At 43.6% G+C, this 27,134-nt stretch overlaps 1 protein-coding gene across 1 annotated transcript in view; it reads right to left on the bottom strand.

The window, feature by feature from the left end:
- The window catches only part of cacna2d2a (calcium channel, voltage-dependent, alpha 2/delta subunit 2a), a gene marked incomplete at its 5' end in the record, with an annotated part of 334,563 nt that overhangs the window by 53,225 nt on the left and 254,204 nt on the right, over window positions 1-27,134 (bottom strand). Inside the window, 3 exons of the mRNA XM_079510575.1 lie at window positions 5,438-5,599; window positions 10,171-10,270; window positions 11,926-11,976. Coding sequence (XP_079366701.1) covers window positions 5,438-5,599; window positions 10,171-10,270; window positions 11,926-11,976 — 313 coding nt within the window. The remainder of the gene's footprint in view (window positions 1-5,437; window positions 5,600-10,170; window positions 10,271-11,925; window positions 11,977-27,134) is intronic.

Raw genomic sequence — 27,134 nt, 5'->3', positions numbered from 1 at the left:
CACCAAGCTTCCCACGTAAGGATATTGATCTATTTTTGAAATTGCCACAGTGCAGTTTGTATACTGCATGTATGTTGTAAATCAACATACATGCATTTAAAAAAAAAAAAAAAAAACATATATTTCCTATACCCTTTTCCTATCATGTACACACCCCATTTAGAGTGCAGTACATACTGTAACAATACTCCAGCCTTAAAAAAAAAGTGTTTTAGTCAAAAAGTGGTGTCAAAATGCATGTTTATAACCAGGCGCTGGATATTTTAACGTTTCAGGTTTGATTCACATTTGGCTGGCTGGCCCTCACCCCCCCCCCCCCCCCGCCCCCCCCCCCCCCCCCCCCCCCGCATCACAGGTGCCATTGATTATGCATGCCAGCGTCATGTCACTCTGACAAGATTCTAATAGAGATAAATAATAACGCTACAATTACACATTTTCATTGTGCTGCTGTCTCCCGATTGTGGCAGCGAGCTTGCCGCGTGCAGACACAGTCGATTATAATGATCCTTTAATTCAGCGGTGGGTCCTTGAGGGGGTTCCAGCGGGTCAATACAGCATCACAACAATTTGAAGTCCTTTATCCATATTTTATACATTGGCCGTGAAGACACAGCAGATGTTCAAGCTGGCAGCACGGCACCACGTGGCACGCCGTGAGCTTGTTGTGCTGTTTGGACATTCATTTTGAAAGATCTTGTCTTAAGAAGTGTTTAAAATTTTTTGGATAATTGTGAGTTTTCTTTTACACAAATCTCTACTGGAGGTCCCTGAAAAAACAATTTCAGATGGGGAGTGTGGGCGGGGGTGGTCCGCGGCCAAACAAACATATACATTTGATGGTTAAAACTGGCCTAATGTGGTGGTGGGTGGGGGTATGTGGTGATGGGTGGGTGGGGGTATGTGGTGGTGGGTGGGTGGGTGGGGGTATGTGGTGATGGGTGGGGGTATATGTGGTGATGGGTGGGTGGGGGTATATGTGGTGATGGGTGGGTGGGGGTACATGTGGTGGTGGGTGGGTGGGGGTACATGTGGTGGTGCAGGGTGGGGGTACATGTGGTGGGGCAGGGTGGGGGTACATGTGGTGGGGCAGGGTGGGGGGGCTGCAGGCTCCTGGCTCCATGCCTCTGGGAGCCCACCAGAGGAATACAAAGTGTGTGCGTGTTGCCCCCCCACGCCTCTCCCCTGGGCTGCGCGCGGCGCAGCTCATCCATCATCCCATCAGCGCCCATTAGGGTGGCAGCCTGCTAAAATACACAGCGTTGCAGCAGACGGGTGGCGCCGAGGCGAGGCGAGGCGAGGCACCTGTGTCGGCGGCCACATGGGAACCGCCGCCGCCGCTGGTGGTGGGAAGCTGCTATAGGTACATTTACTCAGGTACTTTTAGCCTATTTAGGCCTGACCTCAAAATTAAAAAGAAATCTTCTAAATCCTCCAGTTTTTAAATATTTTCACGATTTTTCAAAAATAGCAGACCTACAAGCTCGTAGCGCGCCACTCGGTGGCGCGCTATGAGCTTGTAGATCTGCTATTTTTCAATAGCTAAATTATAACATAATGTTTAAAACACCAAAAGGGGTTCCCGCCCAGAATGGGTTAGATCGCTGCTCCCCAAATTAAAACGGTGGGTAGGGACCCATCGTATTGGGTCGTGGACCAGTTCTTATGGGTCTCTATAAAAAATGGAGATAATCTCCCTTTTCCCGTTTCCTTCAAGGAAAATATATATACATATATATTTCAAAAGATTTTTTACTTTAACTTTCCATTCTAAAACAAAACTATTTTTACCAAAAGTATTTAATTCATAAAATGAAATTTTAAATTAAAAAAAGGTAGTGAAAACAGCAGATCTACAAGCTCACAAGCTACAACGTTTCGGGAGCCACTGCTTTAGATGGCGTGTCATTCAGACAGATGCTTGGTTCATCGTTTTCCTGGTATCCTAAATAGTTTCAATGAGTATTATTTTTTTGACAGTGTACTGTTTTAGACGATGCTATAGGCTCTCCTTGGTTTACCTGTGTGGTATCTGGTAGAACCACATTTCATTAATATAGCTTAATAATGTTAAACTAGACATAGACTAAATTGTTTCACATCTAAATTTGTAGGCCTGAATAATACTAGCTATAGAACTGACCAACAGGGCAGACGCTTAGGCACCATGATCACAGCTGGCACTCTATGGTAAATAGGCCTACGTTGATCTAGCTTTAGCAGCATCTATTCTAGAGAGAGGTCTTTTGCTGTGCTTCCTGTGACCACACCTAGTGACTTGGACCATTAAGGTTCGAGTGTCAAACAACTGTCTGCTTGAGCTATTCAAATGTGTATTGGGCTTGTATAAAATCTACTGAAATATCTGTCTGGGGGTCAGTGGCCCCACACAAGCCGTCAGGCTGGTGGGGTGGGGAGAGCTCCATGCAGGAGAGCTGAGCTGTACTTTGTCTTTGCAATAAAACTGGACTCGGAAACCCTCTTAATTTGCCTGTCTGCCTCCGACTTTATTCTGAGTACTTTTGCCTAAGTATTTAAGTCAAGTTTGTTTATGAGCTTTATAGAGAGGAAACGCAGTCTCTCTGTTTAGTTCAGATACTTCACCTGTAATGCTAGTTTACTGAGGCACTAGGCCTACACACTCTCAGTAATGTTTTCCTTGCTTATTGTAATTCGCTGGGGTTAAATGCTAAATGTATACGTTTATACAGTACTTCTACTACACTACATCTCAGAGGCAAATATTTTTATTTTGATTGAAAATTAGATTTTGATTTCTTTTACTTTGGTTTCCAAAAGTCTATCTCGATGTTGTGCAATTACTCAAGTATAATTTTCAATACAGGCCTTTTTCTTGTAACAGACTTTTTCTACACTGTGGTACGGTGGTATTGGTATTTAACCCATTTTGGGCGGGAACCCCTTTTGGTGTTAGCATCATGTTATGCTTTAGCTATTGAAAAATAGCAGATCTACAAGCTCATAGCGCGCCACCGAGTGGCGCGCTACGAGCTTGTAGGTCTGCTATTTTTGAAAAATCGAAGAACGACTGACATAGAAACATAGCTTTTTCAGAAAACTGTCAGGATGTAGAAGACATTTTTAGAATCTGATCTCAGGTCAAAATGGGTTGAGTACATTAAAGTACTTCCACCACACTTTGGTGTACAGTACATGGCAAACATCACTTCTAAACAGGCATGGAGCCAACGCCTCCGCCATTCTGGAAGCCTCTAAAGTGAAGCCGGTTCATTCCATGTCAGCACCACTTCATCATTGTTAATTCAACCTACACACCCGCACACTCCGAAAACGTGTGCAAAAATGCACTGGATTTCCGCTGCTGCAAAGTAATTAGGCATGATTGTATCATTGACAGATTTGTTAATTCCCTGCATTTTCCTGTGAATACTTATTTTTTTCTGCTGATAGTGTGCCAGCTCTGTTTCATAATACCCCCCCCCCCCCTGCAAATTAGCATAGCGTTGTGCCATGTATACCTGCACTGAAGCCCAATGTTGTTTATGAAGAATGCAGAGGCACGGAGTTTTGCATTTCACATTAGAAACTTTTCTTACTATACCAGCAGCGATTCACATGCATTTCTGCCTCCTTTTGTTGCTATTTTAAAAACCATTTAGGCCTGACGTCGAAATTTAAAACAATTCTTCTAAATCCTCCAGTTTTCTGAAATAAATATTTTCACGATTTTCAAAAATAGCAGACCTACAAGCTCATAGCGCGCCACTCGGTGGCGCGCTATGAGCTTGTAGATCTGCTGTTTTTCAATAGCTAAATTACAACATAATGTTTAAAACACCAAAGGGGGTTCCCGCCCAGAGTAGGTTAATTGCGTTTGACCACTGTATTTGGCCGCACAGACATTTAAAAAGGTTCTGTGTCAGGGACCCCCATAAGAGAAGATTTGTGTTAAAATGCTCGAAATTATTCAACATGGTTCACAATTACTTATCAAAAGTAGCAGATTTACAAGCGCTGCTACATTAGCTTGTCGATCCTTTGCTAAACTAATTTAGTTAGGGGACCCCCTGGAACCCCCTCCTCAAGGACCCCTGGAACCCCCTCCTCAAGGACCCCTGGAACCCCATCCTCAAGGACCCCTGCGGGTCCCAGGACCACCACTTTGAGAACCATTGCTCATGTGATAGCACCACTATTTCACATATAATTGTGTATGTTTGTTTGCTTTCTTCATTCTTTACCATTCTCTTGAAACAGCAAAATGTTGGGACCTTGTGGCTTTTATGCCTTCATTATGGATAGGCTCCTGTGAGCCTATACTGGCTCACAGGAAATGCAGAGAGAGATGGGGAATGACATGCAGCAAAGGCCGTCAGGATCCGCACTCGAACCCAAAATGTCAGGCTACGTTGTGGCATAGTCTTGTGGTGCGACAGTCAGTGGGGAAAAGTAACCAAGTACATGTACTCAAGTACTGTACACATTCAAGGTATTTTTTTTGGAATATTTCCAAATTTCAATACTAAAATCTTATCTATTCTTTTAAAGCAAACAGTTTTAACTCAAAGCTTTGCTTCTGGGGCGTCCCTGGGCTGGAACAAAACTATTTTCAGATGGGTGTCAAATACATTATAATGTTGAGGGTCCTTGACATGATTAAGGCCCTTAAAACTAGGCTACATTATAATGTTGAGGGTCCTTGACATGATTAAGGCCCTTAAAACTAGGCTACATTATAATGTTGAGGGTCCTTGACATGATTAAGGCCCTTAAAACTAGGCTACATTATAATGTTGAGGGTCCTTGACATGATTAAGTTCCTTAAAACTAGGCTACATTATAATGTTGAGGGTCCTTGACATGATTAAGGCCCTTAAAACTAGGCTACATTATAATGTTGAGGGTCCTTGACATGATTAAGGCCCTTAAAACTAGGCTACATTATAATGTTGAGGGTCCTTGACATGATTAAGGCCCTTAAAACTAGGCTACATTATAATGTTGAGGGTCCTTGACATGATTAAGTTATTCATTATAATGTTGAGGGTCCTTGACATGATTAAGTTTGAGCAGCACTAAAAATTCTACTACACAAAAAACGTTTTTCAGAAAATGATTTAGAAGACATTTCGGACTTCAGGTCTTAATGTTAATCAGGTCACTTAATCCATTTTGGGCGGGAACCCCTTTTGGTGTTTCAAGCATTATGTTATACTATATACTATTTTTGAAAAGTCGTGAAGATGTGGCGCAAATCTTTGAATTTCAGAACGAACATTTTTAACTAAAATATCCCTATTCTGGGGGTCCTTGACATGAAAAAGGTTGAGTACCACTGACATAGAAACATGGGTTTTTCAGAAAAATGTTAGGATTTAGAAGCCTTTTCTTTTAATCGACCTCAGTCCAAAATGGGTTAAATAAAGTGGTGAAAGGGAGAGAGCCGGGTTCTTACATTGAGAAGCTGCTCAAAGGCAAAGGTGAAGCCAGTCTTGTAGTCTGTGGTCCCTTTGGCCTGCATGTGAGACACAGCCTCTTTGAAGATCTTCTTGTTCCGGATGTTGGCCTGAACCAACGTCTTGAAGCAGGGGACAACGGCGTCGGCCTTCTCATTGAACTGGGTTCATGGGAACAAAGACAAAAGCAAATAGAAAAAAACATGACTCTTCTTCTCTCTTTCTGGTGCTTTGTGGCAGCTACACAGTGCCACTTACAGGCTGGGCATAATGTACTATACAGGCGTATTCAGTGGGTGTGTGGCGTTTTTGTGGATTCATGTGGACACACATCATTGATTGAGACGATTCCGTGTGTACGGTGAACGTTTTGATAACGACCCCGTGACGTTTTATGAAAACGTCCTCGTGGGGACCATGCCCTGAGGTTTGACAAGCCTCACAATTATGGGCTTAGTGTTATTGAGTTTTATGAGATTACACCCGCCCTACCCTCTTTTTCTAGATACAGATATGATTGTCTGTGTTCTAAGGTTCTCTCCCTCTTTCTCCCTCCCTCTCTCCCTCTTTCTCCTTCTCTCTCTTCCTCTCCCTTTATCTGTCTCCCTCTCTCTCTATATATCTGATTGAATACTTTTACAAATTGCAAACAGTACAGCAATTGCGCAATTACAATTACGCAAGCAATGCTAAAAAGGTTAACACAAAAGGCCTTGATGGCTTATTGTTTCCATTGTGGTCCTGTTATACTGTATGTATTCCATTCATAATCAGGACATACAGTAGGCTACATAACAAACCATACAATAATACCAGGAGGAATACAAGTTTGACAAATTCTTAGTATGCATTGCTTGTTGATTACTTTTGATGCAGTAATGGTCTTTTTCCATTTATGGCAATTCAAATTAAAACACACTTATTAGGCTGGTGGTAGAGCGTTCCACGTTTGTGGCAAATTTGTGGGAGTACAATGAAGATGCTGTCTCTCCCTCCCTCCCTCACTCACCCTCCTTCCCCCTTTCCGTCTCTTGCAGTATGTATGTATGTATGTATGTATGTATGTATGTATGTATGTATGTATGTATGTATGTATGTATGTATGTATGTATGTATGTATGTATGTATGTATGTATGTATGTATGTATGTATGTATGTATGTATGTATGTATGTGGTTAAAATGGGTAAGGTTTTAAAAAAGGCAAAAGCATGCTCTGTTGCACTGGCCTAAAAGTGGGTCCTCTAAAACTGCTTCAACTTCTGAGAATGTGTTTGGTTCATTAGCCACCAGATGGCATACCTTATAAGTATGTATGTATGTATGTATGTATGTCTTTATGTCTATATGTATGTATGTATTTAAAAGGGGGGCTTTTTTGTAAAATCCCAGCCTACAATACCTTCATATATTTAAAATCCAATGTAAGGTTACCAGTGAAGGGCAACCTGCCTATTCACTGGGGACTATGCAAGGCAGAGGCGTCCACCCCCCTGAGTCCAAGTTAGACTAGGCAGTATGTATGTATGTATGTATGTATGTATGTATGTATGTATGTATGTATGTATGTATGTATGTATGTATGTATGTATGTATGTATGTATGTATGTATGTATGTATGTATGTGCGGTGCATTGAAACAGGACGGTCTCTTGGACGTGGCTGCCCCGTGCCTCCGCGGCTGGCAGTAAACACAGCTAATTACAACCTTCCACACAAAGAACAGGTGCGAGCCGAAAATGCCAATGGAAACCATTGAACAGAGACCCTGAAGGTAATATCATCTGTCTCATCTCATACACAGCATTAGTCTACAAGTGTGTGTGTGTGTGCGTGCGTGCGTGCGTGCGTGCGTGCGTGCGTGCGTGCGTGCGTGCGTGCGTGTATATATGTTTGTGTGAACAGGCAGGTGTGTGCGTTGCCTCCGGTGTATGCGGTCAGGGTGGCGTTGGGAATGGATGATTAGAAACCATGTCTGTAACACCTAGCGTTCAAACATCGTTTCTTCTTGAAGGTCAACTTCAAAACCAGTTGACATTTTCAGGACGGAATGATGTAAAACGTTTGTCTGCGCACACACGTGTGTGTGTGTGCATGGGTGCGTGCGTGCGTGTGTGCGTGCGTGCGTGCGTGTGAAAATCTCTCATGGTTTGTGTTGCTTCATATTCAAATTGCTTGGAGAGCACATTGGCGTGGGCTGAACTATTCAAAGTCAGATCAATGTGGATGTTTGTCAGAATAACCTAATGTCAAACTCCAGCCTCCAGGTGTGTCATGTACACAAAAGGGAGGCTGGGGTCTGCAATGCATCCCCAGGGTTCATCTAACTGTACAAATATATTCATAAGCAGTGGGAGAAATACGCAAAACCAGTTCTATGAAAACAAACAAAGGCCAATAGAAGCTACAAGGCCACATGGGCACTTTACACCTACATTAGGGAGCCCATACGACGTCTGGGGACGTTTTAAGGTCTTTTTTAACAATATAAAACCGGCTCTTGTGTGTGTGTGTGTGTGTGTGTGTGTGTGTGTGTGTGTGTGTGTGTGTGTGTGTGTGCTCTTTTTTTCTTTTCTTTTCTTTTTTTTTGCTTCCTTGTTTACGGTCCGACTGAACTGTCTCTTTACTCTAAATCTACGACGCTCTCCATGGTTTTGATCAGAACGGCAACGTTCTGTCCTCATTTCTGAATTAACCAATCATCTCGTTTGGAATATAAACGCTTCTAGAAAGAGTTGAGATGTGACAGTGCGCAAAGTAGTAATGGAAGATTATACCTCACGGTTTTGGGGGGAAATGGAAGGCGGGGCTTTTCAGAGTAAAATCTGCCTCATCTGCTGAGCACTCTAGCGCCCTTATTCTGAAATTCTTATTCTTATAAGAATTCTTCCCTTATTTTTGCAAAATCCTATTGAATGTTTTCTTTTTTCTTTTAAAAGGAGAGGGCCTGGTATTGACTCCTGGGGGACCCTGGTCAACCAAGTGTACAGGGTTTAAGAGGCTAATGTCATGCACGCGCGCGCGCACGCACGCACGCACGCACGCACGCACGCACGCACGCACGCACGGTACAATAGTACAGCAGTTCACACAGAGTACACATTTCGGGTAAGTTGATGCATACAGGAATGTTGTACATCCTTATTTCCCGCGCTCTGTAAGCCGTAACTCCTGTCGGGTGGAAACCTTGTATGTACAAAACCATTCCTTTTTTATTATTATTATTATTATTTTTTAAACATTTTAAATTAGTGAAAATGTTCCACAAATTGTGTGCGACACTCTTGAATGATGAAGCAGGGCATACATTTAGGAGAAAACATACACATTTGAAACAGGGAGATACAAGGTTTCTCCACTGACTGTCTGTATACTGCAGGGTGGAAATCAGTTGAAACAGGGAGATACAAGGTTTCTCCACTGACTGTCTGTATACTGCAGGGTGGAAATCAGTTGAAACAGGGAGATACAAGGTTTCTTCAGTGACTGTCTGTATACTGCAGGGTGGAAATCAGTTGCGTTAGATTAGCACGCTCATTTCTTGCTCTTAGAGCTGGGATTTAAAGGCATACACTGACTAAGAGCAATGGATTATGGGAGGATTACTGAAGGAAGACTCCGCACAGGGTTACCACGCAACTCTGGTCTGTGTGTGTGTGTGCGTGTGTGTGTGTGTGTGTGTGTGTGTGTGTGTGTGTGTGTGTATATTTCTCGATCCTATACACTCCTAATCATTACTCCTAATAGAAAGCTTGGTAATCAACAGCGGGCACAGAAAGCACGCATGCACCGACACGCGAACACACGTACACACGCGCACGTACACGCACACGCACACGCACACGCACACGCACGCACACACACACACACACACACACACACACACACACACACACACACACACACACAGAAATGGGAAACAGGCTGACACGCCGTACAATGTAGTGCTGAAATCTGACGTCAAAAAGACCTCACCTCTATTTTCACATTTTTTTGTTTAGTTAGTATAAGCACTGTGTTCGGATGGCGTTTGGAAATGACTAGTACCGTATAACAAAAATGCATGTTAAAAAATATTGTAAAACCTTGAACAATGTGTCTTCATCATGATACCAGTATGAATAAGAACTGTGTTGGTTCCACCGTTTGAGGCTGGAACAAATGCCCGAACACTTTATTGGACACAGACTGTGATTTATTTGCTTGTCATTTTCCTCATTGGATAAAACTTTAGAGAATACATATAATGGGTCACAGAGAGGAAACCCTGAGACGAAATGGACATAGTGGCCGAATTTGGTATTGCAGCTGGAGCCAGCGCTGGGCCGTTGACTATCATTGTGCACGTTCATGTTATTGGGCCGATGACATGTGAACGCTATGTTTCATACGTGAACGCGCGCAAACGGCACAATGACAGTGAACGGCCCAGCGTGTTCACAATTTGGACCAATGCCATCCCAGAATGCACTCTGTTCCTACCCGGAAGGAGGAGTGAAATCGCCTCATCATGCGCTTTTGAGCAACTTAAGGCAAGTGGAAGGGAGGAGAAATCCGGTGACGTCTCTATTAATATATACTCTAAGGATAAAACTAGTACTTTCTCTTGCATCACACAGTTCCTACGCGATTTCACACATACTAATTACACAAGTGCAAAATGGCCGCTATTGCGTGAGTGTGGCCCAAAGCGACGGCCGCCCCGCCCCGCCCCGCCCCGCCCCCATGCTCACCCTGGCCACGTTGACGTAGTCGTCATCTGACAGGGTGTCCAGCATCTCCATCACGGAGGTCTTCATCAGCTTCAGGGTGAGCCCACTGACACTCCCACTCCTGCAGGACACACCACCACCACCATCATCATCACCAGCACCAGCACCAGTCCACCACCATCATCATCACCATCACCAGCACCAGCACCAGCACCAGCACCAGTCCACCACCATCATCATCATCATCATCATCATCATCATCATCATCATCATCATCATCACCAGTCCACCACCATCATCATCATCACCATCATCATCATCATCATCATCATCATCATCATCACCAGCACCAGCACCAGTCCACCACCATCATCATCATCATCATCATCATCATCATCATCATCATCATCATCATCATCATCACCAGCACCAGCACCAGTCCACCACCATCATCATCATCATCATCATCATCATCATCATCATCATCACCAGTCCACCACCATCATCATCATCATCATCATCACCAGTCCACCACCATCATCATCATCATCATCATCATCATCATCATCATCATCATCACCAGTCCACCACCATCATCATCATCATCATCATCATCATCATCATCATCATCATCATCACCAGTCCACCACCATCATCATCATCATCATCATCATCATCATCATCATCATCATCATCACCAGTCCACCACCATCATCATCATCATCATCATCATCATCATCATCATCATCATCATCATCATCATCACCAGTCCACCACCATCATCATCATCATATTCCACTTAGATATTATATTATTTAGCTAGCATATTATCATACGTAGACATACAGTAGCGCTCTATAGTGTATGCTCTTAGGTTCATTGTGGATGTTAGGTGCTTAGCTTGCTTATGATCCTTGATGACTATTTCTATGTATTGGATGTATTACCATGTGTTGTTCTTGCTTACTGTAAATCGCTCTGGATTAAGAGCGTCTGCTAAATGCCTAAATTGTAAATGATGGAACGAGCGCGCCACTCAGTGGCGCGCTATGAGCTTGTAGATCTGCTATTTTTCAATAGCTAAAGCATAACATAATGCTAACACCAAAAGGGGTTCTCGCCCAAAATGGGTGTTTCAATCCATGCATGAGTTGTCTTCACTGAAACTACAACATCAGCCTAGGGTTTCGTGCCTATTCGCCCTGCTGTACACCTTACAATACAGTTTTTGCTATTTTTGAAGCATTTTCACCTATATATAAAAACACACGACAACCCTATAATCTGTTGACCCAGTTGCAGTGGATCTAGGTATTCACACAGAGGGATGTGTGTATGTATTGAATGTTGAAGGAGACAATAGCTGCTGGTTGACAGACTGACTGGGGAGATGAAACAGAAGGTTGTGGGGCTGAGAGATCAGATTCCCCTCAAACCAACAGGTGGCACTGGTGCCCTTTGATGGGAAGGAAGGGAACCATTCTAACTAGAGAGAGACCCAACAGAGGGCAGGGGGAAGGAGAGAAGGAGAGAGAGAGAGAGAGAGAGAGAGAGAGAGAGAGAGAGAGAGAGAGAGAGAGAGAGAGAGAGAGATTCACACATCCACGCTGATCATCATGTCCTTCGGAGATGTTTATATTCAGTGTTTGGAAATAAGTCTACGACTTTACTGTGTCATGGGTTTTGCCTTCTATTGGTTTCTGACCTTGTATTCTAATGAATTCCATCAAATCAAAGAAGAGAGAGAGTGGGAGGGGGGGGGGGGGGGGTACTCACACATCCACGATGATGACCATGTCCTTTGGGGATGACGCTCCTTGGATGTACCTGAACCAAACACAAAGACAAAAGAGGTCACCCTCAACGTTTGTTCTCGATCAATCGCCTTTATCGAGGAGAATGGATCCAAAACGTTTACAATAAGCCGAGCCATGATAATAATATGCTGCTAAGTAACCAAGGCTGCTGAGCTCACTGATGCTACAGAACTCTGAAATGGCTTATGAGCTTAGAAGAGTTTGATAAGTTGTCCTCTGTGTAATTCAGACATGCTGCATGGGGACAGACCTCCTCCTCTCTGCCCAATAATACAATGCAATACAATACAATACCCCCTCTTATCTGTCAATAAAGAACCAAGCCAAACTAATTGCCTTGCTGGATGTGCCCGTCTAAATAAATAATGTCTGGCCAACGTGTACAACAGACAGTGCAAACATAGGGTGTTCCTGTCATCATGGCCTGGCTGTGATGGGCTTAAACAACCAGTGATGCATGGTAGTAGTTCACCCCCCCAAAAAAACAAAAAAACAAAACATATGTTCTATCAATTACACAGCCCATGAAGCCTTGAATTCATTGGGATTTTTTTTGTCGCATAACCTGAGCCAAGAATTCGCTGAGCCGCAGAGCGGCGGAGTGCCCGCTAGGACACTCAAAGAGCCTCCTGCTGAGCAGCCACCCGCTCATCCAATTATTGGCGTGGGAATGTGACAAAACTAAGACTACTCCTATAATGAGCTGAGCTGCGCTTGATTCAGGGAGTCTGGTGTATGATACGGTCGATGTCCAACGGGCCCAGGAAGTGTTGGGAGAAGAGGACCTGCATGTGGTTCCAATGGATCTGATGTAATTAGTATTTAGTCACAACAAGCTCTTGTCGGTACTTTTCACTGGTTTCATATTTATGAAACCCACAGACATACTTAATCACTTAAGTAAGCTTGTAGATGAGGTTTGCTGTGTAGACCAAACAAAAAACAAATACTGTAACACTGATGATAGTGCTGTCAAACTGTCAAAGTCTATGAAGCCATCTATGAAATCTATGAATGGAAGAGAATTGTACACTAACTAGTGTATGTTTATACGTAGTGGGGGTCTCTGGCTGCTCTATCTAAATGTCTCTTGGCTTTTTACTGTATTTTTTTTACTTTATTTTGTTTATTTAGACGGGACACAAACCGCATACATACGGGAACAATACATATATAAATGTAATGTAAATACACTGAATCACGCGTCACGTCACGCTGCGCTTCGAGCTGGATTTCGAGCACGTGGATCTGCTGCTTTTGATGCTTTTGTATGTGTGACGCTGTTAGCATGATCAAGTATGGGGTTAATTTACGCAGTGGTGCTCCGATCAATCGGCCATCGGTGATCGGCCGATTTTCACTCCAAATGACTCGTTCGGTGATCAGCAATTTACCCGATCTGGAGAAACCAAATACAAATATTTCATACCATTTTAACCCATTTTGGGCAGGAACCCCTTTTGGTGTTTTAAACATTATGTTATAATTTAGCTATTGAAAAATAGCAGATCTACAAGCTCATAGCGTGCCACCGAGTGGCGCGTTACGAGCTTGTAGGTCTGCTATTTTTGAAAAATCGTGAAAATATTTATTTCAGAAAACTGGAGGATTTAGAGGTCAGGCCTAAATGGTTTAAGTGGTCAAAAATCTGACAGTATAATATCGTTTTGCATCTTTGTGACAGGCCTAAACATTCTCCCCTCGCTTCCCACAAGCACAGGAACCGTTTTGACATATAATAATTTTGATAACACTCAAATCTTCCCCCTTCCGCACTACAGTAGATCGGTATATATCGGCTGAAAAACAATCGCACCTCTGACATGGAGAGGTTTCTGCCTCGACGACAAAAAAAGAAAGAGCAGAAATGTGGAGACACAAGGTTTGTGCCCGTCAGCGATGCTATATTTAGTCAGCCTGCGCTGCGCTATACAGGCTATGTAAACATGTCAGCTATAGCAGCGCTGAGCGGAGCTGACCTGCGTGCTTCATGTGCAGAGGAGCCAGAGCCGACGCTCTTCCTCTCCACTGAGTCATCAGTGGGACGGACAGCATCAAAAGCCTCGTTTTGCTCTGGCTCAGGAATTTAATGTCAGGCGGGGAATACGAGACGCTTGAGACCATTAACGCTACCGTCGTTGAGTAGCCACTCCTAAAAGCAGAGGCTGCCTGCCATGGGCGTGTGTGTGTGTGTGGGGGGCGCGCGTGCGCTCGTGCGCGCGTGTGTAGAATTTACTATTTACATTTAAGGCATTTAGCAGACCCTCTTAGCCAGAGCGACTTACAATATGCAAGATAAACACATAGCCTTACCGGTACATCAAATGCAGAGCCAGTGTAGTGCCGCAATAAACTAGGAACACCGTACCTAAAATCTAAACAATATCTATCTACTGTATCTATAAATGAACCAAGTCTCTGTACGTCTGTACAGTATGCGTTCCACACCCCCACAGGGAGTGCAGTGCCCGGTGTCGAGTCGGTCGGACCCACGGTTGTCCAGAACCTCCACAAAAGGCCTATGCCCGGGCTCTGGACCTGATCACCCCATATGGATCTGGCCTGTTTGTTTGTATGCATAAATATATATACTGTATATATATATATATATATATATATATATATATATATAGGGACAACGAGAGACAGATACTGAAATGTCCATATATGGGCATAAAAGGGGCACAGACAGATGGGTGGAACGGGTATTGCATATAGCCTGGTGGGGCATGGATCTCCAACTTCCACCGTTACCAACTCTACAGCCCGGCACCGGTCTAGTACTATAAAAAAGAAAATAAATATAATCTGTATTGAACTATGTGGTTCCCAAACTGGGGGTCGGGACCCCCAGAGGGGGTATACAGGGTATCTGCACATTCAAGTGTATACAGGGTATCTGCACATTCATAAAGTTACACTTTATGGACTTTTGAAACCTTTTTAACATAGGGTAATAGGGCAAACATTATGGAAATAGTCGATCTACAAGCTGTTGTGAGCTTGTAGTTTGGCTATTTTCTAAATATTTGTCTGTGGAACCGAGTCAAACTAAATGTAACGTCTACTAATTCCAAGTGCTTGTCAGGGTTCGGGGTCCCCAGTGGGGGGTCCCCAGTGGGGGGTCCCCAGGTCAAATATGATTAGTTTGAGCGGTCACAGCCTGAAAGGTTTGGAAACGCTTTGAACTATAGATACCAAGTAAACAATGAACCTACGTAGCATCCGTCTAAATGACATGCCATCTAGATCATTTTAACCCATTTTGACCTGAGATCAGATTCAGATTCTTCTACATCCTGACAGTTTTCTGAAAAAGCTATGTTTCTATGTCAGTGGTTCTTCGATTTTTCAAAAATAGCAGATCTACAAGCTCATAGCGCGCCACTCGGTGGCGCGCTATGAGCTTGTAGATCTGCTATTTTTCAATAGCTAAAGCATAACATAGTGCTAACACCAAAAGGGCTTCCCGCCCAGTAGTGGTAAAAAAATAAATGAAAAATAAAATAAAGGATGTTGATTAATATGCTTGAGGGCCATGACTCCACAAGTATGGTAGAGTTTGAGAAATATTGACATTGTAAGGACAATGTCATGGTCCGATCACAAGATAAATAGGTTGATTTAAAAAATCTACAAGCTAGCTGACACATTAGATCTTGTAGATCGGCTATTTTCGATGTGCAACGCCGGCGTGCAGTTATAACTCTGGCTCGATGTACTGTAACAGACGACAGCAGGACAACGCACCGTCTGCTTCTCGTCTCCCCCTCTGCCTTTTGTAGAGAAAACTTAGAAAAAAGGCAATATTGTTATATTACTGTCATGGTGAAATTGTCTTGTCTGCCCTCTACTATCCAAACCTTGCAGCTTAAAAGATCTCGCAGAGTTCAACAATACTGCAAAAGACTGTGTAAAGAAATGGGAAACTGTCATCTAACCACATGCTTCAAAGACACGAAAAGAAGAATGGTGAAATTGCCAAATTGTAGTAATACCAACTAAGTGTGTGCCTGTGTGCGTGTGTGTGTGTGAGGCTGGACTACTTGTACCCTATGAGAGGCACAGTCTGACCAGGGTTGATAGAGGATGACATAGTGTGTGTATAGGGGCAAAATGGAAGAAAAATCACCCTCATTCCTTCCCAGCAGCAATTAAATTCACATTCATGCCCAATTCAAAGAGAGAGAGAGAGAGAGAGAGAGAGAGAGAGAGAGAGAGAGAGAGAGAGAGAGAGAGAGAGAGAGAGAGAGAGAGAGAGAGAGAGAGAGAGAGAGACAGAGAGAGAGAGAGAGACAGAGAGAGAGAGAGAGAGAGACAGACAGAGCGAGAGAGAGAGAGAGAGAGAGAGAGAGAGGAGATTGATGGGATTACAGACCTCTCCGTAGAGCAACGGGGGGGCAGTCCTCATGTGAATAGTTTGACATTGTTAGGAGCGGAACAGGCGAGTGTCTAGCAGTTGGTGGAAAGTAACTAAGTACATTTACTCAAGTAGACCTACTGTACTTTGACTTTACTTGAGGAAAAGCCATGTTTCAATAGTTTTGACTTCTATTCCAGCACATCTCAGGCAAATACTTTGACCACAAAAATATTGGACAGCTTTGGTTGGTTTGCAGATTTAGATTATTATTATTATAAAATGTACATTCACCACGTAAGCCCTACGTTATAAAAATAGGCTCTATAATCTATGAGCTCACAAGGCATCTCATCGTAATGCCTAGTGAGCTTGTAGATCTGCTATTTTCGAAAGGCTTTGACAAATGGTCTGATGCATGATCTCAAGTGAAAGTAAAATTGTGAATAATATGTGTATAACCGAGTATTTTGATATTGTGGTATATACTTGTACTCCAATACATCTCAGAAGCAAAAACTGGTCTGATATATATCTAGTTACTTTGCAGATTGAGTGATTTTAACCCATTAAAACCGGGAAATCGCCTGTCATTTTAGATTTCAGCGTTGGCTATTCAAAAAATACCAGATGTACAAGCTCACAGCGCCGTTGCACGGCGAGCTTGTACATCTGCTATATTTGAACAATTTTGAAAGACCTTGAAAGTGTGAGAACTACTGATTTAGAAGGCATTAAAGGGTTAAGGCCGGGCGGCAGAGCAATCATGGAGGAGTCTCTCTCTGCTGATTATCAGCAGGTTCCGCTGAGCGTGGAGAGAAGCCAGCTGCCTCCAGACCACAGCGTTTTCTTAAGCTCAGCCAAAGTGTTATCTGGGTATAGAGGGAGGGTCCCCAAACGTCTTTCTGTCCTCCTCTGCTTGGCAGACGCCGCTCCAACCTGCAGCGTGACCCCCTGACCCCCCCTGTCCCGAGACACACAGCCTGGCCATAGACTGTACAAAAAATATGGTGTCCAGCCAGGCCATGTGGATTGTAAAAAACATATGGACAAAGGGAACCATCACTTGACCCATTGCTTTCTACAGACCTGTTATGAAGCCTTTTTACTGTAAATTCAAATCCACCATCTTGGAACTTCAGGTCCCGAAAAGAAAATTATAATTGAAACCTATTGAAAGCTAGAAGGTCCTGGGTTCGATTCCCGCTGGGGACGTTGTGGGTGCTGGAGGCGTGTTCTCTCCTCCGCGTCATCAGTGCCCATACCCTATAGGTGGGGTTGGTGAAAAGGGCCTTTCTGTGTGGAGTTTGCATGTTCTCCCCATTTCTCCTAGGGTAGGTACCCATACAAAAATATGCAGTAATCCTGGTCTCTAAAACTGCATCTCCCTGTCTGATGGAGGGGAAAGGAACTGGTTGGAATAATATGTTCCTTCCACGCGCTATGTCCAACTGGGGAAACTCCCCCGTCCAAGTGGTGAAAAGAAGCAGCTTGGAGCCTTGGGGCAGTATTATGCGTGTCTTAAGTACCAGTTCTTATGACTTAACTTGGGAGGCGTGGTCAATGGTGTTTGGCCACTCAGAATAGCCAAATGGCATTGATCACGCCTCCAGGTCTTAAGTTAAGTAATAAGACCTGGTACTTAAAACACGCATAATACTGCCCCTTGGACTCTTCATACATTGAAGGAATGCTCTAGGCCTGGTCTAGGCCTGTTCAATACAGAATGGTCAAATACACAAATATTCTAATCGCAATTATTTTTGCATAATCATAATCGTTTCCATGTTCAAGATTTCACCCAACAATTGCAGAAATAGCAGATCTGTACAAGCTTACAACATGTCACTTCGTGGCACGCTCTAAGCTTGTAGATCAGCTATTTCTGTAATTTTTACTTTTTTTAAGTTTACATTAATATGTCTGTACTTTATTTGTAGGCCTATATTTAAGTTATTTGTCATGTCTGCCCTGTGCAAAATTTGACAGAAATACCGGTAAAAGAAATATTCAATTAAATATTGTAATCGCGACAGCTCTGTGTCTGTGTCAAAATTACAAAATTACAAATACATTTTTTGTTGTAGTTGAGGAGGAGGCGTATTGATAAAGCCATGGGGTTGAGGACTTTGTCCACCATTGGAATTAATCAAAAAGGGATAACTGACAAAGATGGCACACCAACAAGACAGACTTATGAAAATGATTGGCCCTCAACCAAAAAAACTATCTTGAAAATATCAAAAGCTGCCATGTTAAGTGGTCAAATTGGGCCGTGTGCATTTTCCAGGGCATTACATGTTTATTCTTTATGATCAATCAATCTATTGGCTTATTGCATCAATGGAGCTGACCTACTTTCCAAGTTACTGAAGTTCCAAGTATCACATTTTAAAGACAATTAGCCTACAGATTTTAAAGAAATATACAAAGTCATTTCCTTAACATTATTTTTTCAATCGATTGTGTTCAAGCTTGAACCAATAGCTTCACGTTCCTATTTATTACAATAAAATTAATAAACTGTGATACCATCATGGCCCACATGGGTTGAGAATCGCTGGAATATAGAGCACGTCAAAGACAGATAAGGAACAAAGCACGTTCAAAACAGACTTAGGAGAGAACAGAAACAAAAATAAATAAATAAAATCCAGTTTTGGGAAATAGCAAATTGCAATTTCATCAGAGCTTAGAACCGTCTGCACTGAATCTGAATGTCGGTCCCTTTACTCATCTAAAAGCCGCCTGAAAACCCTGAAGAGAGAGAGAACCCAGCCACGGTGCCCAACGCCGCGTTGCAAAAGGTCGATTAACTGTGCATGTCCACGGTGAGCGCGTGGGCAAAAGTGTATGTTTGAGAGGGCAGGGGTGGGGGTGGAAGGCAGAATCCAATTATTTCCAATAATAAAGAATGCTACATCAAAGGTAGAACTTTCCGCCGCTCTCCATAACTGTGTGGCATATGAAATCAGGTCTGGTAGCCGTGTAGCATATTGGCATGACTTTTTCTGAAATTTAATGGGTTTGTGAAAGTAGGCATTGATGCGGGACGAGTTGTGCATGGCACCCTCCGTCTTGGGTCCCTCGGGGGCCCCGAAAGACGTTGGGGGACCCAGTCTGGTGGTTGGTGGAGAAAGGCTAACGCCCTGGAGCCTATAGCTGGAGGTTTTCATTAACTGGACTGGACAGTCTATTCCTCGCACTGCAGAATAGGTGCTTTAACCCATTAAAACCGGGAAAGCACCAATATCGTTTTAGATTTGAGCCATTCAAAAATAGCAGATATACAAGCACTTACTTATTAACTTGTACAAATCTTTTGAATAATGTATAAATGTTTTAAGCAAATGTTTTTGCTTCTGGGTCCCTGGAACAAAATATTTTCAGATGGGGGTCGGCGGTCAAAATACAACACATTTTGGTGGGTTCTTGAAATGGCATGAAAAAGTTGCTATAGCAACATACGTTTTTCAGAAAACTGTTTTTTGTTAATAGAATCGGCCTCAGATCTTAGTGGGTTAACTCCCAAGTTGAGAGTAAATGTTAATCACACAGCAGTGCAGACTGCCATTACCGAGCCATTATGCGGTCGGTCATCTTCATTTGCAAACTTTCTCTCCAGCAAACGAGGCAGAATTGATTGACAGCAATAGGGTTTTAACAAGGATGTTTTTTTGGGGTTTTTTTCACACATTTCTTTTCTTTTTTCCCCCTCTCTCTCTCTCTCTCTCTCTCTCTCTCTCTCTCTCTCTAAATAAGCATGGCCCCTGTGACAGGGGCAGAATACATTATTTCTTTATTTTTGTAAACATTCTCCCCATGTTTCAAGATGTTTTGAAAAGACATGACCTAAAAGCTCCCAATGTGCTCACAGCAGCAGCAGCAGCAATGTTCAAAGGCTATTTTGCTGCAGTATAAAATATGGCTTAAATGGCCTGCAAGGACCACTTCACCACTTTTCAACCTATCTTCATATAATAGGTCCTCACTAATAATCATGAAAAAATGGGGCAATGTTTTTCTACTCGGTCTGTGTCTCATAGGAGGGCTGTGGGCAGTTCAGAAACCGTCTTCCAGTGACATCATCGATGGGGAATACAAGCTAATAGAACCTGCAGGCTTTCTAGTCCTGAAAAGTTGCAATGCGAAAATGGAAGCCATCGTTCTCACGACAATGAAAATCTTGTTTAAAAAGAAATCTGCCTAATGATGATGTCACTGGAAGACAGTTTCTAAACTGCCCACAGCCGTCCTATGAGACACAGACTGAGTAGAAAAAAATTGTGACATTTTGTCATGATTATTAGTGAGGACCTATTATATGAAGATAGGTTGAAAAGTGGTGAAGTGGTCCTTTAAGAGGGATGTGTGCACAGAGATGGAGTGTTGAAGAACCAGAGTGAAGTCAGTCAGTCGCCACTGAAGTCACAGCACAGTATAGTGCACACTAGTATAGTCACTCACTCTATTGCTAAAAGCAGAATTGTATCCCTGCCTCTTGGTATAAGAGCTCTAGGAACCGGGGGGGTTTGTGGGGATATAGGATAGCGAGGAACGATTTCAATCTCCAAGGCTGATGTATATACTTCCACGGTTTAGACAGATTGAAAAAAAAAAAAGAAGAAAAATCTCATGGATGGAGGCTTTTGGTATCGCCATATCATCCTCCGTTGTTTTGGCTCGTGGATCCAGGGAACCCAGATGTGCTGTTTCTGCATGGATTCCAGTCAGTAATTACCTCTCAGCGTCTGTCTGCCCGTTGATGCCATTTTTTCCCTGTCATTACCCAGTCTCCTGCGTGCCAAGGCCAGGTGACGAGCAGATGGGTCTGGGGCTGGAGCTGAACTGAGCCCCCCGGTCCAGCGGTCATGTTTCATGTTTCAGGACCAGCATGGAAATGAAGTCATCAGCTTTATTGCGCATCAACCTTGATTTTTGTGTTCATGTTCATGTTTCTATTCAGGTTTAAAATGTGTTCTATACTCTACTCTTTGACTCTCCTATACCGGCGGTCATCCAATTATTGGCTTAGGAATGCGAATGGGGTGTTTCATTGATAGAAAATAAGTAATTGTATGGGTGAACTACTCCTTTAACCCATTTTGACCTGAGATCAGATTCTAAAAATGTCTTCTACATCCTGACAGTTTTCTGAAAAAGCTATGTTTCTATGTCAGTCGTTCTTAAATTTTTCAAAAATAGCAGACCTACAAGCTCGTAGCGCGCCACTCGGTGGCGCGCTACGAGCTTGTAGATCTGCTATTTTTCAATAGCTAAAGCATAACATAATGCTAACACCAAAAGGGGTTCCCGCCCCAAAATGGGTTTTTAATGCAGGCCTCTTCTCACAGAGTATACAGTACATAAAACAGCCAGTGTTGAACACAGACAGTGTCTGTTCCATGCTATCGTCATCATTATGATATTTACCCACTACACACTGCAGGGCAGAGTCCCACTGAACAGGAGTCGTGACAATAGATCATCCAGCATTAAGGTATAATGCGCTCCCAACATAGTCCGTTTACCCTTTTCCCTGCAGTTGTTGTCCATTATAAATAATAGGGCATAAGAGGTTAATGGAAAATTAACCCCTTATGCCCTATTATTTTCAGATGGGGGTCCGCAGTACTCCGCAGCCAAATACATAATAATTTGGGGATTATTTGACCTGAAAAAGTTTGAGAACCACGGGCCTACATTATGTGTACAGTATGTAATGTGTTCACACCAGCAAAAAGCATTCGTTTCCCAAGCTCCTTATCCAGTTGACTATACTGTAACTCAGTGGCGTGCACAGACATTTAGAGGGGCAGGTGCTCAAGTTAAAAAAGGGCACCTTGTGCAGCGCGTGGAACCGGCCGGTTGCCTTAATCCATTTTGGGCGGGAACCCCTTTTGGTGTTAGCATTATGTTATGCTTTAGCTATTGAAAAATAGCAGATCTACAAGCTCATAGCGCGCCACCGAGTGGCGCGCTATGAGCTTGTAGGTCTGCTATTTTTGAAAAATCAAAAAAAAAGAGAGAGAAAAAAATGTTTTTTTTTTTCTTTTTCTTTTCAAAAGGGCACATTGCCAAAAGGGCAGGGGGTGCTCTAGCACCCCCTAGTGTCTATCTGTGCACGCCACTGCTGTAACTCTCTCTTGACTACTTCCTTTACTGGCCTCCCGGCATCTGCACCAGAATTCCGCAGCACGCTTGGTCTTTAACCAGCCCAAAAAAATGTCTCCCCGCTTCCCTCCATTGGCTCCCAGTTACTGCCCGCACAGAGTAAAAAACGTTGATGTTGGCCTACAAAGCAACCGATTGGGGGTATGGCACCCATGACCCGGAAACAATCCACTCAAAAAAGTTTGCTTTACATTGCTAGCTTACATTCCTATAGTTTTAATTTATACGATATATGATCCAAAAAGCGTTCATATTTTGCGGGAGAGACGTGGAGCAGAAATTAAGCACTAGTATATCGATCAGTTCAAAACCATGGAGAGCGCCCTGGATTAGGAGAGACGAGTCATTCTTTCTGCCGCGCTAACAGCTAAGTCAACGGTAGGCTAACACGAGCCGAGAGTGTAGCATACGGTAGCCGAAAGGCGAGAAAAAAAAAAAAGGAAAAAAAATCAGAATATTCTTATCTCGTCCGGTATCATTGAGGATGCGCTAGGACGTCTGAGGACGTCGTATGTATGCGTCGATTGGGACCCCTAGGACGTGTGGCGACGTCCTACGGACGGAAACGGTTAACCACGAAGTCAAAAGGATATCCCTATGAGGGGGAGATATTAGACTTTGTTTGCAGGCCAGCAGGCTGAGGTTGTGAGCCACTCTGCTACATGTGCAAATGTGCAGTGATAAAAAAAAGTGGAGACTCTGTTTTATTTTTGTCGTATAATGCAATTGTATTTATACCATGAAAATTAGGTAGACAGCATGCTCTATCATGAGAATGCTGTGACATTAAATGAGAGCAGATTAAAGCGACACAATTCACTTATACGCTTCCAATAATATAATGTATAAGTGATACATTGTATGAACAAAATGACACATTTTCTTTTCTTTCTTTTTTTTTCGGTGAGGGGAGGGGAGGAGGGGCTCTGGTAAAAGAGTCTCATTGGAATTCATGAAATAGTTTGTGTTTTTCGTCCTTTTTTTTTCATCGCGGAGGGAGCGGCGCTCTAAAATCAATAAATTAACTGCGCCGGGGGGCCCAACAATGTCAGGAGATTGTGTTTATGCATGCTGGAACCCATTCCACAGTGTTGTTGTGATACGTGTTACATTTGAATCGAAGGAATGATCTGCTACATACTGTACTGTACTGCATACATTTCACATATACTTTGGCTGAGGATGGTTTTAGTTGTGTTACAACCCTGGGGACTCTTTGGGGGTGTACCAGGGGGTCCCCAGCAAAAGTAGTTAACCCATTTAGGCCTGACGTCGAAATAAATAAAAAAGTCTTCTGAAAGAATATATATATTCAAAGATTTGTGCCGCATTTTCACGATTTTTCAAAAATAGCAGACCTACAAGCTCATAGCGCGCCACTCAGTGGCGCGCTACGAGCTTGTAGATCTGCTAAATTAACCCAACCCATTTTGACCCGAGATCACATTCTAAAAATGTCTTCTACATCCTGACAGTTTTCTGAAAAAGCTATGTTTCTATGTCAGTCGTTCTTCGATTTTTCAAAATAGCTAAAGCATAACATAATGCTAACACCAAAAGGGGTTCCCGCCCAGAATGGGTTTTAATGCCATACTACGCATCACACAAAAGTATCAGCAACACCAGATGTAAAAACTCAAAACGTGTGGCATTGCAACGCTATTTTTTTAATTTCAATCCTGAAAAGTGAACAGTTTTGGAGGTTTTTCCTGCACACCAGCAGTGATGATGACGTGCACTGAGGTATGTGGGCGTATTCTACTGTACATTATGTGTACGGATGCGAACGCTGATACAGTATACTGTACGTGTGCATAATGCAGAAGCAAGGGTATCCATACAATGCCGTGAACTGTATGGAGAAAACACACACACACACGCACACACACGCACGCGCACACGCACACGCGCACGCACACACACGCACACGCACACGCACACACACACGCGATTCATATGTTTGCGTCGCTGTGCGTGTTTGTTGTGCTGATGGGCTTATTATTTTATGGGCCGCCGCTCTCTTAGTGCTCTCGTGGATGGGTGGATGCCGAATAAAGATTGAATTAAGATTAAAATATATATATATATCGGAGGATGGGCCCCCGGGAGCCTGCAGGAGAAAGAGATGGTGTCTGCCTTTTTATTTATTTATTTATGTATTCCTTCTTTTCCTTGATTATTGGGTAAGGTTTAGTATTAGTACAGTAGAGATTATTATTTCCATATGTTGGTGTTGTGGCTGAGATGCCTATTGAAGAAAATATTGAAGTACTTATATGAACACGTGAAGATAATCGACTTTGGATTTGTTGACCGATAAATGCTTGAAAATGTTCTTGAGAGATTGACATGCTTTTAAAAACACATGCATGTCTACATGTAAGCAAAGTTTAACACTGCTTGACTTAAACTTACACGGTTACAACTTTGATTGTGTGTCGAGGGATCTTAAAGGAGCATGAAACCCAACGTTGATGTTGTAGTTTGTTTTCAATTTCAGGTTAAAAAACTACAGCATATTAAAAACATCACAGGCTAGAAACCAACGCACCTGAAGCTAATTCAATTATATTAATAATAATAATAATAATAATGGGTGTTTATTTTCTTTCTTTTTTTTTTTTTTACAGTGTGGCCCAACCTTTTCATTTTAAGGATCCCCAGTTGTCCCATGATTCCCATGACCAGTTTACCAGTTTCGTCGTTAATTTAACTCTGAGGGTCCATTTGATCCATTTGCACCATTATGGGTTTAGACCCATACGGTCCATTTGGTTCCCAACTATCAATAACAAGGCCAGTCTTGCACTGCAATGTTTTACCCATCTGAGCTTTTGAACCTGAAGCTGGAAAACGAACAACGAAATCAGCCTAGATGAGGCTTTCATCGCCCTTTAAGTGTTCAATCTTCACTCCCTCCAAACAACTCCACCAATCTTCACTCCATCCAAACAACTTCACCAATCTTCACTCCATCCAAACAACTCCACCGACCTTCCCTGGCACTCGACTAACAGCCCCAGTACGAGTAAAGATGTGCGGCCACCGAACGGGGGGGGCAACGTGGTCGCGCAAACTCTTTGTCACCGAGGCATAAATCAGGCTGGGTGGCTCAGCCGCTCCACATCACTTGGGGAGGGAATGGCATTTTGGGTGGGTGGGGGCGGGGCAGAGACGTTGTGGTATCCACCATTGACCAGCAGCAGGCATAATGTTTACTGAGAAGGTAGATTGACTTTTTTTTTTCGGGGGAGAGAGAAATCAATACGTGATGTGGCGGAGTCTGGCTGCATGCCGCTCTGAACCTGGGGAGGTAATGGGATCTTTGCAACGCTTGGCTAACAGGACTCCATGCCCTGTCTCTCTTTATTTCTCCCCTCTGCCTTTTCGACTCCCCCCCCCCCCCCCCCCCCCTCCCTCTCCTCACGCCTGGCTTCGCCTGGTGCCCCCTCTGCTTGGCTTACTTTGATAACGTGAACAGACATTATAATGGACAAATGTTAATAATTAATGTCAGAGCAATTGGAGACAATTAAGTGAGTTGGCTGGACCATTAATTTTACCGGGGGCCGTTTAGACGGGTTTGGGAGGGAAGGGGGAACAGACCATCTGTAGTGACAAACACACACACACCCTCCCGCCAACCTCATTTCCTCCGGAGGGGGTGCCAGGGACAGGCCCCGGCCAGGTCACCCGCACCGGAGGGGGTGCCAGGGACAGGCCCCGGCCAGGTCACCCGCACCGCACCCCCTTCCGGAGGGGGTGCCAGGGACAGGCCCCGGCCAGGTCACCCGCACCGGCACGCATCCATTCCCGGGGAAAAAAGCTCAAAGGTCTGTTAGGCCACAAACAGGCCATGAGGTTCTCTGGCCCTGTTTCTCTCTCTCTCTCTCTCTCTCTCTCTCTCTCTCTCTGCAACGCTCTCTGTTAGTAAACTGTTTCTCTCTCTCTCTCTTCTAGACTTTTGTGAGTCACCGTAGTATGACGAACTAGGTCATTAATTCACAAGAAAAAGATAAAACGTTGAAATATGGAGACAAAGTAATAGTGTCCATAGCGGCGGAGCAAGTGAAGCATGCTCCTCAGATTGCATCGGTGCACTCTGGGTGGCGTGTGGGTGCGCGTTGGTAATCGTATACACAGCAGCATGTATATGGCCAAGCACCCCGCATGCGATAGGAGGGACTTATCTGTGGAGGTCGTGAGAAAGAGGGAAGACCGCTGATATGAGTAGGTGTGGGCGGATGTGCAGGACATTAATGTGTCTATGTTTGAACCTCATGTGTAATACATGCACACATACTGTACGTCTGCGCCGCATGCCTGCCGGGTATGTGTGCACAACGGCATGAGGCCATGTTTACCATATAGGGAGTATAGGTGACATGTGTTACTGTTGCCATTGTTAATATTTCATTCCAAGTCCGCACGCACGCACGCACGCACGCACGCACGCACGCACGCACGCATGCACGCACGCACGCACACGCACACGCGCGCGCACACGCACACACGCACGCACAATTATAGGTTGCATAACCAAGAGGTCCCCAACCATTTCTGGATGAGGGCCCACTGCCGCCGAGTGGTGGTCAGATGGGTAGTATGCTTTATGTGTATACTTTATGTGTGTG

Source organism: Electrona antarctica (genome assembly GCF_951216825.1).
Source record: "Electrona antarctica genome assembly, chromosome: 9".
NCBI lineage: Eukaryota > Metazoa > Chordata > Actinopteri > Myctophiformes > Myctophidae > Electrona > Electrona antarctica.
Note: the sequence above shows the minus strand (reverse complement) of the source record. Positions and strands in the feature narration are given on the sequence as shown.